This window comes from Cervus canadensis, chromosome 28 (assembly GCF_019320065.1).
Source record: "Cervus canadensis isolate Bull #8, Minnesota chromosome 28, ASM1932006v1, whole genome shotgun sequence".
NCBI classification, from domain to species: domain Eukaryota; kingdom Metazoa; phylum Chordata; class Mammalia; order Artiodactyla; family Cervidae; genus Cervus; species Cervus canadensis.
This window is the reverse complement of record NC_057413.1, coordinates 14692371-14707950: the sequence shown is the minus strand read 5'-3', so window position 1 is coordinate 14707950 and position 15580 is coordinate 14692371. Positions and strand designations below refer to the sequence as shown.

At 38.9% G+C, this 15580-nt stretch overlaps 1 protein-coding gene across 6 annotated transcripts in view; it reads right to left on the bottom strand.

Annotated features, from left to right (window-relative positions):
• Window positions 1–15580, bottom strand: part of CDKAL1 (CDK5 regulatory subunit associated protein 1 like 1) — a 579481-nt gene that overhangs the window by 186576 nt on the left and 377325 nt on the right. For all 6 annotated transcript variants that reach the window (XM_043449766.1, XM_043449768.1, XM_043449770.1 and 3 more), the window contains one exon: window positions 8876–9021. In XM_043449766.1, the coding sequence (XP_043305701.1) occupies window positions 8876–9021 (146 nt within the window). The remainder of the gene's footprint in view (window positions 1–8875; window positions 9022–15580) is intronic.

The following is a 15580-nucleotide window of genomic DNA, read 5'->3' as shown; positions in this document are numbered from 1 at the left end:
GGATGGCATCACTGACTCAATGGACATGAGTTTGAGTAAACGCTAGGAGTTGGTGATGGACAGGGAGGCCTGGTGCGCTGCAGTCCATGGGGTCTCAAAGAGTTGGATATGACTGAGCTACTGAGCTGAACTGAACCTTATCTAAACTGGAGTGCTACATGCAACAGAACCAAAAAGTACAGCAGTTTAGCAGGGCAAGAGGTAGAAAGAGCTCACACTGCAGGCTGGAAAGCTAATTAATGTTACAAGTTGGCAAAATACTTGGTCAAATTGCCACCTGCTGAACCTTGGGAGACAAACCAAATGTTAACTAAGTCTGTGCAGTAGAATGTTACAAATGCTGCAGCAGTAGAATTGTTACCAATGATTCAGAATGTTAAATACTATTTGGCTTCTCCTTGCTGTTCTTAGCCACAAGGAACAGACTTGGGCTAGCCAGCTGCAAGCTGAGATGGAAGAAAACAGAGCTTTTCTATGAAAATCTTTGTGAATTACAGTCTAATTGGACTGAGAATCCTGTGATTTTGAGGTCTGCAGGTCTGCAAAAGCCAAGGAAGACTCTGGCTACAATACCATGGAAGATGGAACTGGTGACCTGTCATACACTAGCCCCAGTTTACCGGCAGTGATGGGATTAAGAGTGTTTTAGATGGTCTGAAAGGAGTCATCAGTAAGTTCAGAGGAGGGAGATAAAGAGGCCAGAGGTCAATAAATAAGACAGCCTTCAGGTTCAAAACTGTGTCCAGACATGACTTTTGACTACACTTGTTCATGGAACTGACAAGAAACAAACAGACTGAAAGCATACTAAATTTTTGAGGGGATCAAATTGCTAAAGATACAGCAGGATGCCATGTATAGACTGGACAGCTCTTAAAGCAATTTCCACGTCTCTCAGCACCAGAAGGAAGCAGGGATGGAAGTGTTTGAACCCAGACAGACGATCACATTGCTTACTGTCTGTCTCAGATATGGCCATGAAGGCCTGTCAACTGGGGAGCTGCCCCCACAGAAGGAAATCACGGCTTATCAGATGGGACAACTAAAGAATGTATTTCAGTACTAGGGCAGAAAATCTTCATGATTTCTACCAAGCAGGGTTTGTTAATTCCCACCAAATGGTAGCGGAAATGTGTTTCCCATTCTCCCGTTCTTCAAATGGGGACTTTAAAAGTTATAATACTCATCTTATTTTTATTCCATTTTAAACAAAGACTTTACACCACTCTTTAGTTTATAGCATCAGTCCATAGAAAGCCACATCTGGACCTTCTAAAAAGGAAGGAGCATCAACCACAAATCATGGTACAGTAGGACAGGGTAACTAGATGGGGCTTGGGTTATCTCTCAGATAAAGGATGAGCTCTGTACATAGTAAGAAGAGTGATCAAACGGGACAGGCTGAGACAGAGACCACTAGTTGTTCCCTACTATCTCACCTACTTTTACTTCCAACAGAGTTCTTCATTTACAAATGGGGACAAAGCCACTCAAAATAAAGGTTACCTTTCTTAGCCTTTCTTTCTGCCAAGTGCAGACACATGACTAGGTTCTGACCAACTGGATATAAACAAAGTAACATGTATGACTTTCAGAAAGCATTTAAAGAGAAGGAACACATACTCTTCTTTGCCTCTCACATTCCTACAGACTAGAAAGTAAATCTGACGGCTGGCACTCAATCTTGGACCATGAGATGAAAACTTTATCCTGCCTGCATCCCTGATATGCCCAAGCCTTATAAAGCCCTATTTGCTAGCTCTGGACTTCATTTACATGACTGAAAAATAAATACTTTCTTTATGCCATTATTATTTTTTTTTCCTGTCATTCACAGACAAGCTGAACCATGACTTTTATATTCATAAATATACGTGTTGGTTTTGTTCCAGTTATTATAGTGTTAGGCACAAAACAGATAAATAAAAAACTGAACCATTTAATTAACATTATTAGAATCAGATGGAAGACTGAAACAGTAGAAACTGAAGATCTAGTCCTATAATGAATTAAATCACTACGGGATTTCAATAAGTCTTTTTAACCATGTGAACCTTGACTTTCATCCTATAGTGCAGATTGAAAACACCTAACCTACATATTTGCCTAGGTTTCTGTGACAACATTATGACAATGTGTGAGCCTTATGAAATAAAAGAAGCACTCTGATAGGAAAAATGCTTACTATTGGTACATGACTTTACAGTCTCTAATGTTTACAAGAAAACACTTAGGTAGAGAAAACATACAATGGATTGAAGGAAGGTAACATCTCAGTTTCTACAAGAAATATTATATTACAATCATTTTACAAAAGAAGGTGGGAAGAAGTTAGGGGTGATGAGACTTTTCTCTTAACTGGGCTAGAAGGAAAATAGCTAAATCAATAGAAAAGTTAATTACCTTCAAACCAATGAGTCAAGTTTGGGGTAATCCACAAGTAAAATGGTATTTACTATATAATGTCAAAATCTTCCAAATATAATACCATGTTCAAAAAGAAAAAAGCAATTGCTTTTTGACCAGGTAACTTCTCCAATGATACGCATTCATTCTCTTGAAAAAATTTAAAAGCAGCAGGGGAGAGAAGGGAGAAGAGCAGAACTTTACTACCTCTGAAAAAAAATCTGACAAAAGATAAAAGTGTGAAAAAGACCCTAGGGTCTCCCCAAAATAACAACCGAGTTAAAGATATTAAAGATGATGATAAAGAGCCAGAAAATATATTTGAGGGAAGTGTTTTGCCTAAGTTATTTTGGAGGTGGGTATTCAGTGAACAGAAACACATCTGGGAAGGCATCTGGAAGAAAACTTAATTACAGAATCCTTCTTGAATCACCCTTCTTCTTTTTTTTTTTTTTTTTGGCAATTTTCTTTTCTTCTATTCTGACAAATATTGCTAGTTTCCAAGCCACTAGGAATAAAACTAGATGGAGGTGGGAGGGGATGGAATAAAATACAAGTTTAATATAATCTGCCTTTTATCAGATTGTGCTCCAGTATGGGCACAGGAAAGGAAGAAAAAGAACTCAGCATGCTAAAGAGAGAGCAGTACTTTTTTTCAGCTAGATGGACAAAGCAGGGCACAGGACAGACTGGACGTGCTAACTCCATGACTCACTTAGAGAAACCAGCCTGCCCCGGTGACCCTGGCTTCGCGCCCTTGTGACCTTCGTTGTCGGAGTGGAGAGTGGAGAGATCAGAGGTCAGAACTTTCTCTGCAAAGCTGCCACTTCACCTCTGCTTTGTTTTCACCACTAGAAGATTCCTCTTTAACCCCTGAGTGCTCACTAGTTATTGGTTGTTGGCATTTCACTGGGAAATCTGAGTATAGAAAACTTAGGGGTATGTGAATGGATATCACAGGACGGAAGGGACAAATGATAAAGGTAAATTCTGAGACAGCAAATATCATAAAATTATAAGGCAACACAAAGATGCTATCATATGGTGTGACTTACTTTAGACCCATGCAACTTGCAAGTAAAAATAAACTGGTCATTAGTTCACTCAAATTTCATTTATTGAGTAAGGGCGATGAATCCTTTTTTTTTTTTAAGTCCACTGTGTATCTATAGGACTTTGCTGGTGGCTCAGACGGTAAAAGAATCCATCTGTAATGGGGGAGACCTCAGTTCGATCCCTGAGTTGGGAAGATCCTCTCGGGGAAGGTGTCATATCACATCTTCTCTTTTAAACTAATTAATTTATTCTAATTGGAAGATAATTACCTTACAATATTGTGATGGTTTCTGCCATACATCGACATGAATCAGCCATAGGTACACATGTGTTCCCTCATCCTGAACTCCCCTCCCACCTTCCTCCCTACGCCATCTCTCTGGGTTGTCCCAGAGTCCTGACTTTGGGTGCCCTGGTTCATGCATGGAACTTGCACTGGTCATCTTTTTTACATATGGTAATACACAGTTCAGTGCTATTCTCTCAAATCATCCCATCCTTGCCTAGGAGATGAATCTTGTCTCCCATGTTTAAGGTCTACTTAACATAAACCGCAAGGCCACTGGACTTTTAACAAAATAATTTGTATAAACAGTTAGGTCTTTTAATTCATAAACTATTTCATTTCTTAAGAGGCATCTATCAATAGGACATTCTTGCTTGTTCCGTTCACACATTCATGTGTAAATCTGAGGACTAAGCAGTTCTTTTACTTAGCATTAGAACACATGATTGAGAGGAGAACTCTGCATGTTATCATTTTTTAAACATGTATGACAATATGTAGTTTTCACTGGGGAGTGACTGTGTAAATTCAACACAGCTCAAATGGGGAAGGACTCAAAGTTTATATCTAAGGCCCCAAGGTCCTGGGAACCCTCATTACAATCTTCTCATATATCATGATGAAAAATTCTCTCATTGGGAGGTAACTCTTTAAAATTACACGAGAAAACAAAAGTAAATGATTCAAATTTTCTACTTTCTTAAATCCCAGTATTATCTTAAGAGGACAACAGAGAAACCAGTAAAGTGACAGGGAATGAAAGTAAATTTATGAGGTATTTACTAAAAATTATAAAAACACAAATCTCTTGAAAACTCGAATTGCATCTCATGCTTTGTTCTATATAGTTTCCTTCCATATCCCTATAAATCCCATTACATCTTTCAAGAAATCATCTTATTCATTTAAATAAAAACATCAAAGGACTACAGTTAATTTTCCAACTAGATTAATAAATTTGAATAGAATAATTTCAGTCATATGAGTGTCTGCTCATGACCAGCTGTTTTAAATTAGGACATTAAGTAATTCAGACACTCTTCTTTGCAAAGGTTGCATGATTTAATAAAGTCCCATATCCCTGCACACGTGCCAACACTGCTAGGTTATCTTCAATCCAGCTGCTGTTATGATAGTAGCTGCCAACTTTCAACCAACTGAAGAGAATAATGAATCAGCTTCAAGTTGGCTCATATGTAAACTTCTACTGCTCCTAGCTAAAACACGGGCCAATTTCAACTGTAAAGAAAATTAATTAAAAAGATTTCACCTCTGCTGTTTGAGAGACATGGCACCACAAATACTGCTGAATGAGGAGTTTAAGAGCGTGCAGCTTCAGGTAAAATCCCATAGTGTGGATTTCACTCTTAAATGCAGTAGGTTGTTTTAAAGATCGAATTTTTTGAAGAAACAGATTAGGAAATGCCTCGTCCCTAATTCATAACATGATTATTTGAGAAGCCTCACACTGCTGGAGAAAAAATGAATTAATGTGACTCTTCATTTGTTAAAGGTTCATTACAGAAAAGGCTTCAGAGGAAACAAGATGCAAATAAAAAGGGCCACATTTATACAGAAGCTAAAAAGCAAAAGAGGCAAGTACCAGACCTACCATTTTCAGTGAGCACCATTGTCAAGTATTTAGTATGAGGCACAAAACAGGGCAACATAGCATCCGGTCCTATCACTTCATGGCAAACAGAAGGGAAGTATTTTCTTGGGTTCCAAAATCACTGCAAACAGTGGCTGCAGCCATGAAATTAAAAGATGCTTCCTTTGTGGCAAGAAAGCTATAACAAATCAGGACAGCATATTAAAAAGCAGAGATATCACTTTGCTGACAAAAGGCCATATAGTGAAAGCTATGATTTTTCCAGTAGTCATGTACAGATGTGAGAGTTGGATCATAAAGAAGGCTGATCGTTGAAGAATTGACGCTGTAGAACTATGGTGCTGGAGAAGACTGGAGAGTCTCTTGGACTGCAAGGAAATCAAACCAGTCAATTAATCCTACAGGAAATCAACCCTGAAAATTCATTGGAAGGACTGAAGCTGAAGCTGAAGCTCCAACACTTCAGCCACGGGGTGCAAAGAGCTGATTCACCGGAAAAGACCCTGATGCTGGAAAAGACTGAAGGCAGGAGGAGAAGGGGACAAAAGAGGATGAGATGGTTGGATGGCATTGCTGATTCAATGGACAAGAGTGTGAGCAACCCCGGGAGATAGTGGAGGACAGGGGAACCTGGTGTGTTGCAGTCCATGGGATTGCAAAGTCAGATACGACTTATAGACTGAACAACAACACAGGAGCAACATGGTAGTATCAGACCTTCTTTCTAAGAATGACAACACTGTATTAAATTTTAATAAACACTGGATGAAACAACTATGTGCTGGATCAGTTACCCAGACTAGTGTTCTATAGAAGTCCATGAAACTTTGGTGTTTCCAAGAAGCAGGAATCTATTTCGCTTGAAGTTATGCTAGATTTTTATAGGGAAAAATAAGCAAATGTCAGAGCTTAAAATATTTCATTTATTCCTACATATCCATCATCACTGGAAATGATTCACTGGATAGATGGACTGAGAGGACAGGAAAAGTTTTCTACTAAAGAGTAAAGTTAGACTGGAGTCTGTACAAGAGTGAGCCTATACTAGTCTAAGCAAGAAGACAGTTTGGACAAAACATACAATTTTTTGCTTCTGATGAACTGTCTAAAACTATAAATAGTACAAGAGTTAATTTAAAAAAGAAGTTTGGATCCTAACTGGCTAGACTTGTATTTTCCAGTTCCAGTGATTCACAGCACCTGAAACTGAAACTGTGGATGGCTGGGTGGGATGGGCTATCTTCTCCAGGAATCTCTAATTCCCTCTTGTAGGGACCTCTGATATTTCTAGTGCTGGAAATCCTGGGTAGGTTCTGGAGTCTTCTAGACAGTTTGGGTAATTCTAGGAAACCTCTGTGGATGCCTCAGAGTAATTCAGAATCCAAAGAAAGAAAAATGAGCTCAGCACTATTTTCTAATACCTTGACGTCATCCATCTTTTGACCCCTATTTAGCTCATAGATGCTGCTGAAAGTGTTCAAGAGGCAACAGATTTAAAAGGTCCATCTTTGGAGTAGTATAAAAGGCTAGAACTTGTCAGGAGATTGTTGCCCAGTTAAGCAGCCACAGTAAGTCCCCAAACAACTGAGTCAGCACTCACCCAAATGGAGGCAAAGGAAGCTGTTGATTCCTTTACCTCACTGAATCACATTAATAAAACTATTTGGAAAGTGCTCTTGTCTATTTTGCACAATAGGCTACATGTCTGCTCTCGGCAAAATCTTGTGCAAACGTATGAACCATGTGCTTATCTGCTATTGCCACTGCATTACCTGCTACTGCTCTAGTAAGCAAGAGGCAAGAAATTTCACAGGTGTTAACAATTTATTTGAGGCTTCCTAGGTGGCCCAGTGGTACAGAATCCTCCTGCCAAAGCAGCAGACTCTGGTTCGATCCCCAGGTCAAGAAGATACCTTCAAAGAGGAAATGGCAACCCACTTCAGTATTCTTGCCTGGAGAATTCCATGGACAAAGGAGCCTGACGAGCTACAGTCCTTGGGGTCTCAGAAGAGTCAGACACGACCAAGCAACTGAGGACAGCACAAATCACAACAATTTATCTGTAATTCTGAAAACAAGACGTTCACCAATACTGGTGTGCCCAACTTGTCTGCACATGAGACAACTTCAGCTAGAATAAGCTAGAACAGATTCAAAGGAGGGACACAGGCCAGCAACAAACATCTAACATAAAAATCCTTATTCTTAAAACAAAAAAAAAAATCCTTATTCTTTAGCTTCGCCCTCAGTTCTCAAAATCAGGAAGTATTAGAGATTCATCATTATTCTGTTTTCTACTTTGAAAGTTGTATATACTTAATGATTATAATTATGAAATCCTAGAATAAGTGTACTTTCCATTCACTGATTTGAATATTTGAACAATTAGCTGGATTTGCTCGAATGCAAACCAAGTGTCTTTATTTCTGGTGGTTAGGGTAATCAAGAAACGCCTAGAGGTGAAAGAAAAAAATTAGACACATAAAGGGAAGATGAGAAAGGAAGGAGAAAGTAAACAGAAGAAAAAGGTTCATATGTAGTCAGGATAAGTGACTAATTGAAGGTGGAAAAAATAATTGCTTACAATTTGTATAAAGCAATCATATCCAGTAGTACTTGGTACAAAGGTACATAATTATAAACAAGATGGAAATAAAGAGTTGTATTTTAATTAAGAAAAACAACAGAGGAAAAATTATGGGAAAAAAATTATGGAAAGTAGAAAGACCCATGCCACAAATATGCCAAGATAAATGACATACTCCCCAAGGGGAGAATAGTGCCCTGGACTTGAGAACGTTCGAATGACCTTGGCCGGCACTATTTCCTGCCTTGTATAATCATAGAAGGCATTCAACCCTTGGTGATGATGAGAAGTAGGATTTTTAAGAATATAATTATAGGCTGCAAGTGTTTTCTGTGGAAGCAAAATTATCATTCATGTCTGAGATTGTGTAAATATGCCTTAATTTTGGTCAATGGCAATTTGAACTTTAAAAAAAACAGAATCTCAAAACCTCCTTATAAAGCTCCATTCTTCAAGAAAACTACAGGGGTAAGTGTGTAAAAGCAAAGACGTTCCCAGATACTCTTCCAAAAATGCTATTTCGTAGAAAATTATCTCTTTTGTAGTGACATGATTTGACCTATCTCCATGTCAGAAACAGTTGACAACTTCAAAAAGCCACATGAAAGGAGATGTAAGCAGAGCAAAGCTAAAGCAGTTTTCATCTTCTAGGTCAGGTACAGAAATGATCACAATGCACATTACCTTGGGAAGACTGGCAACCTCACACAAATTAATGGTGTGTGATGCACAGATGGAAGGTGGATAAAACTGAGAGGAAAGAAGAAACCACATCAAGGGTGTCTAAGGAAAACTTAAAGGCTTTGAAAGCTTCAAAAGTCTCACCTCTCTCTGGTGCCTTTAATTGTGGCTACCATAAGTGCATTTTTGCCACATGCTTTTAAAAGAAAAAAGAAACGGTGATTTTCTTAAGTGCTAACAGACTTACTTGTCTTTCAGAAAATCCACCACTCTTTTGAAGTCAGCCACGCAGTATTCTCTTTTCATTTCCATGAGCACAGTGTCAGAGGCGGACTGGACTGGTATGTGCAGAAAAGCATAGACTCGGGGGTGATGAAGGATTTTTGCCATTTCCTTGAGAAAGATGGAAGGAGAAAACATTAATCATTTTAACAAATCAGAGAAGGGTTTCCCTCAGATCAACTCTCACAAGTGCAAGTGAATAAGCACAGCTAAAAACAGACCAGTCCTCTAGGCTCCTCAAGTGAAGTCCACTGGCTGCACTCTCGGACGACATCTGGGAGTTTAACACGACTTCCAGAGGATTCAACAGAAGAGCTATTTCCCCATGGTCATTGCCTCTCTCAGGTGACAAAACAGAGATAAACTCATGCAAATCCTAGAGACTAAAAAGATTTCTGAGTTCTTCAAAATAAGCACCACTCCTCCCTTGCCTCAAGGCAGTGTTATATTCTGGCCTGTTACATTAGCAGCAGAAACAACAATATTTAAGGCAAACAGTTGAAGCTGTAGAATCCTGAGTACTTGAATAAAGTTCCCAAATTTACAGCAAGCCAACACTTTTTTTTTTTTTAATACTAAAGAAGAAAAAGAAATCTGTGCCTCACCTGTTTCTTTTTCAGCTAGTTAGCAAACACTTATTTTTGAGCATGCAAAAGGCACAGGATCAGACAACGAAGCCAGTCAATTCACCTCTGGTCACCTACTGGCATCTACCTATAAGCTGCAGTCTCAAAGAGGAGAAAGAAGGGAAGAGCAGGAAGAAGAATCTGTCTGGCAAAGTTAAAGAGAGCAGGTTTGAGTGAAATCATTAGGAAATACATAGATTGTTCTAAATTCCTCCAAGGATGTGAAGTGGGCAGGAAAAAGAATGGTAAAAGGAAAACTGAGGTAAGGAAACCATTTATGCGAGCAATAAGAAAAATATGACGAACTTATGGCCCACCAATGGTGGGGGAGGTGGGGGCAAGGGGGGAAGAGAGGGAGATGAGAGAGAGAGTGGTCACTAAGGGTCCGAAAGAGATAATGTCAAAACAGGAACTGCTCTTTAATAACTTGCATGTGTCCAGTGATTTTAGTTTTCAGAGTACCATACTGCACTCTCACATCTGCTGTCTAACTTTATCATTAGAAAAGCATTTTGAGGGATCTTGTGGAGTCAAAGAGCCACCTAATTCCATAGAGGTGACTGCCTCTTTGCTATTCGGGGCTCAGTCATATATATGTATCACCCATGCCCTTTGTCCCTTCATTTTCTTTCCACTGACTATGAATACTAGTATTTTGACGAAAGTGGAAGAAAAGAATGACAAACTCAAGCGACTTAGTTTCTTAGGAGCAGCTTAGTTGGTTTAAAAAAAATCCTTCTGATTAAGAAATTCAAATAACCAAATGATATTACTCATGGATATCCTTTATCGACCTTCTCTTTCGGGAATTAATTGGGATATACGACTGAGCGACTAACACACACAAACACGCTGTGTTAAACATAGATTACTAAATTGGAACTGAAGTTCAAGAATTTATTTGGCAGCAAAATAACTTGCTAGCACATTACCTGAAGTTCTCCTTCACAAAACCTACATTTCTTGGCTGGGTATTTAGTCAGAAGGCCCTTCACCTCCTTATTCAAGATTACCATTTATAAGGCTATGGGAGGCAGGGCTGAACATTTATCGTCACTACTGACTCTGAGTAAATACACTGGCCTCCTGCTATGATTCTCTCCGTCTTTCAGGTTTTTTACACCCGAGTATCAAGATTCTCGAACAGTGTGAAAAAAAAACAATTATACAAAAATCTCTGTTTTCTAAAGGGGCAGGACTCAGCTTTGGGTAACTTGCAATGTACATACTGTGGCAAAAAAAATTACACCTTTACAAGTAAAACAATTTGTGAATTAAAGTTCTCCTCTCAATCTCTGTGCACTGGTTTTCTTATCTGAAGAATGAAGACAGTGGTAATACCCACCTCATAGGGTTACTGGGCTATGGTAAGAATAAGACAACCCAGTAAAGTGCTTATGTGTTAGCATTTAAGACATAAATTATCTAACATTCTTCTTCTTCGGAGAATGTTTAAAACTCATAGTTACACATTTTCATACATGTTAATGAATCATCAATAAACAGAATAGCTTTTCAACAAGGTAGCTTCCTTAACTAGTAAGTGAAGGAGCGATAACTTGTACTGATTTGCAAAAAATAAATTTGGAAGGGGTTCCCAGTGAACATGACCTGGGGCCAGAAAGGGTGCAGTTTCTGTTGGAAACACTCAGGGTGGCCCTTCTAGTATAAACAGGATACTTCACTAGATGAAGCATTGCCCTATTACAGTATGACAATTTTCAAATTAAAACGTTAATAGAAAACAAGCAGGATAAATTTGGTGGGTTTTTTCCCCCTTTGGCTCTCAAAGTAAGATTTCCCAACAGTAATTATCTTCAGCTTCATGCTACAGACTTTGTAACTTCATAAAGGTAGATTCCAAAACATAAAATAAAAATAAGCTCACCCCTTGCATAAAGTCTATACTTTTACCACTAGAAGAACCACAACTTAATGTATATTAACATAACCCAAAGAGACAATTAGATATTTTTTGTATTGTTTTTCCTTCTGTCCCTCTTCTCACTTAATACTGTTGGTTACATACACTCCAATACTTTGGCCAACTGATGCAAAGAACTGACTCACTGGAAAAGACCCTGATGCTGGGAAAGATTGAGGGCAGGAGGAGAAGGGGACGACAGTGGATGAGATGGTTGGATGGCATCATTGACTCAATGGACTTCATTTGGAGTTTGAGCAAACTCCAGGAGATAGTGAAGGACAAGGAAGCCTGGTGTGCTGCACTCCATGCAGTCATAAAGAATTGGACACGACTGAGTGACTGAACAACAAATGAATAATCTTTGGGCTACTTCCCCTTTCAAAATTCTCTATTTTTAAGGTTTAGTTTGGAGTTCCAGATTCTCCGGTATAAGAGATGACTTCTTATTTCGTGATGCCTCAGCAACCTGTTCCTGCTATCACCAACGTATTTCCTTAAATCTACCATGCAACATGGCCATGCATCTCCCAAACAGAAGGTCTACAAGGGCAGTAATCAAGTCTTATTCCACTTGCTGGATTCTACAATGGCTAGGACTATGCCAAGTATACACCACCAAACATATAAATGGAGACTTAAGTCAAAACTACATCCACATACAAAGAGAAAGACTTAAAATATAATTGATGTTTGACAGTAAAACAAACTTTCCACTAGCTCCACTTGGCTAAAGCAGGTAGATAAGCACATAGGCAGGCAGGTATACAAGATAATTGGCCTGCCTTAATTGTAGATCTTTGGTCACCTGATACAGTCCAGTCACTGGAAAAGACCCTGAGGCTGAGAAAGGTTGAAGGCAAAAGGAGAAGAGGGCGGCAGAAGATGAGAGGAGAGTGTGAGGGACAGGGAGTCCTGGCGTGCTACAGTCCATAGGGTCACAGAGAGTCAGACACAACTTAGCGACTGAACAGCAGCAAACAATTTTAGAAGCCAAGATCAGGTACTTTCTAGGTAGCCCCACCATGGGTTATTGCTCTAAACATCTGCTGGAGCTTTGGATTAAAATCACAGTGTATATTCTTATGGAAGTAATTTACAAATGGTGCGCTCAAGAATAGCAATCAAGAGCAACCCTAAGCTCTGAGGTGGGTAATAGAGACTGAAAGCAGAGATATCACTCTGCCAACAAAGGTCTGTATATTAAAGGCTATGGTCTTCCCAGTGGTCACGTACAGTTGTGAGAGCTGAACTGTAAAGGTAGAATGCCAAAGAACTGATGCCTTTGAACTGTGGCGCTGGAGAAGACTCCTGAAAGTCCCTTGCACAGCAAGATCAAACCAGTTGATCTTAAGGGAGGATCAAACCTGAATATTCACTGGAAGGACTGATGCTGAAGTTGAAGCTCCAGTATTTTGGTCATCTGATGCAAACAGATGACTCATTGGAAAAGTCCCTGATGCTGGGAAAGATTGAGGGCAGGAGGAGAAGAGGGCATCAGAGGATGAGATGGTTAAATGGCATCACCAACTAAATGGACGTGAATTTGGGCAGACTCCAGAGATGGTGAAGGACAGTGAGACCTGGCGTATTGCTACAGTCCATGGGATCATAAAGAGTTGGACATGACTGGGTGACTGAACAACAATAAAACAGGCAAGTATGTGAGCAGGCATGTGTGGGTCTGTATGTGTGTGCACATGCCTGTGTGTGTTTGGAGGAGCCCTTGTAGCATCTAGCATAGAAACAGTATCTATTAATATTTTAATACAAGTTCGTTTTTAATGTGATGGTTGAAGTATCAAGGCTGCTTAAAATACAAATGCTGACTACTTTGTAGGTAAGGACCACAGAATGCCTAACAGATCAAGAAAATAGTATTTCTATCTGGTGTTTTCATATGGAATTTTCCTATTACAAGCTGGTAATCATCTCAGTGTTTGTGATTTTTTAATGAACTTAAAAAGCAAAGAAAAAAATAATGAATGAAAACAGGCTTAATTTTGAAAAGTAATTTATATATGATATATTTTTTAAAAACAATGTTAAGTCTCACATTTATTGCCCTGCAATTATCAAATTAGTCATCATTTTCTACCTGGGTACTGAATATACATACACTAGGAGCCAACAAAGTCACTCAGTATGTGAGAGTGTATAATATACATTAATACTTGCATTCAGATGCCCCTGCAGTTCATTCACAGGGAAAGCCCTCTCAGATTATAACTTTGTTAGGAAGTATATGCATACTTACAATGCAAAATTTAACATTGCTTTTTTTTTTTTAGCTAACTTAAGATACATGAGCTAACCTAAGAAGCAAGCATACACAATATACATAAACTAACCTAAGAATACCTTAAAAAATAAAAAAGAAACTATGCCATTTACCCTTAGGAATTAAAAAATAGTTTATTTGATATATAAATACATACCATACCATTCACTCATAAAAAGTAAGCAATTATTAATAAATGTTTTTAGCATATTCACAGGATGGTGCAGTGTGCCTGGAAAATTCTTATCACTCAAAAGTAAACTCCACCCAGCAATCCCACTCCTAGATATACACCCTGAGGAAACAAAATTGGAAAAGACACATGTATCCCATCGTTCACTGCAGCACTATTTACAATAGCTAGAACATGGAAGCAACTTAGATGTTCATCGACAGATGAGTGGATAAAGAAGTTGTGGTACATATACACAATGGAATATTACTCAGCCATAAAGAAACCACATTTGAGTCAGTTCTAATGAGGTGGATGAACCTAGAGCCTATTATACAGAGTGAAGTAAGCCAAAAATAGATAGATAAATATTGCATACTAATGCATATATACGGAATCGAGAAAAATGGTACTGAAGAATTTATTTGCAGGGCAGCAATGGAGAAATAGACATAGAGAAAAGACTTATGGACATGGGGGGGAGGGTGAGATGAATGGAGAGGGTAACATGGAAACTTATATTACCGTATGTAAAATAGAGAGCCAGTGGGAATTGGCTGTCTGGCTCAGGAAACTCAAACAGGGATTCTGAATCAACCTAGAGGGTGGGATGGGGAGGGAGGTGGGAGGGAGGTCCAAGAGGGAGGGGACAGATGTACACCTGTGGCTGACTCATGTTGAGGTTTGACAGAAAACAGCAAAATTCTGTAAAGCAACTATCCTTCAATTAAAAAATAAGTTTAAAAAATAAGTACACTCCATTTGGGGTGAAACTTTCTGTTGCCCATAAAACTACATTCCTCTGTCCCGTGTTCTAGTTTTGTAATTGATATACATTTCCATTCCAATGTGTATTGAAAAGTGGCTAAGAGAAAGGACTCAGCAATCTGAACAGGCTTAGGCTTTAAGTCTAGTTATTCCAGTTACTGTTCTTCACTGTGGACACATTATTTCAATGTCTCTGAATGCTTGTTTTCTTCATTCATAAAATGACAGTGTATCAGTAGGGACAGTATATGATCTCAAAACTCTTGGTGGCTTGTAACAACAAAAATGTAACTCTTCCTATTACAGGAATGTCATGGACAGGTTGAAGCTTTGCTTAAGTCACTTTCACTTCCAATGTGGAAGAGGGGGAAGCAAAGAGAGACACAAGAGAATCATCAACTTGAACCATATGCCCAGAAATCGAATCACAGAGAGGGAAACCAGAATGTCTGGTAAGCAGTGATACAATCTACCAGAGAAACAATAAAAAATACCTACACCAAAGAGGGAGGAGTCAGATGAGATATACATAAAGTACTCAGTGGAGTGCCTGACTCAAGTGAGCGCTCCTTCATCAAAGGAGGCTGTTACGTGTTCACATGTTTAGAAAACGCAAAGGAGGTTACTGCCTTCTTTGCATCCCTATCCCAGAGACGCAGTTTGCTGTTTAATAAACACTTGTTTTGCTGCATCATTTTACATACAAAGCATCCGTAACTAGAGCAGAGAAATCACCAGAACATACTTTCCACTCTATTCCATGTGACACATGAAACAAAAGTTATCTGAAATTAGCATCATTTGGGATAATTAGATCATAAATAAAGGAGAGCTGAATATTTCTAGACAGATCTTTAACATCTGCCTTCTGATTGGATTCTTTAATTGGGGCTTCCCGG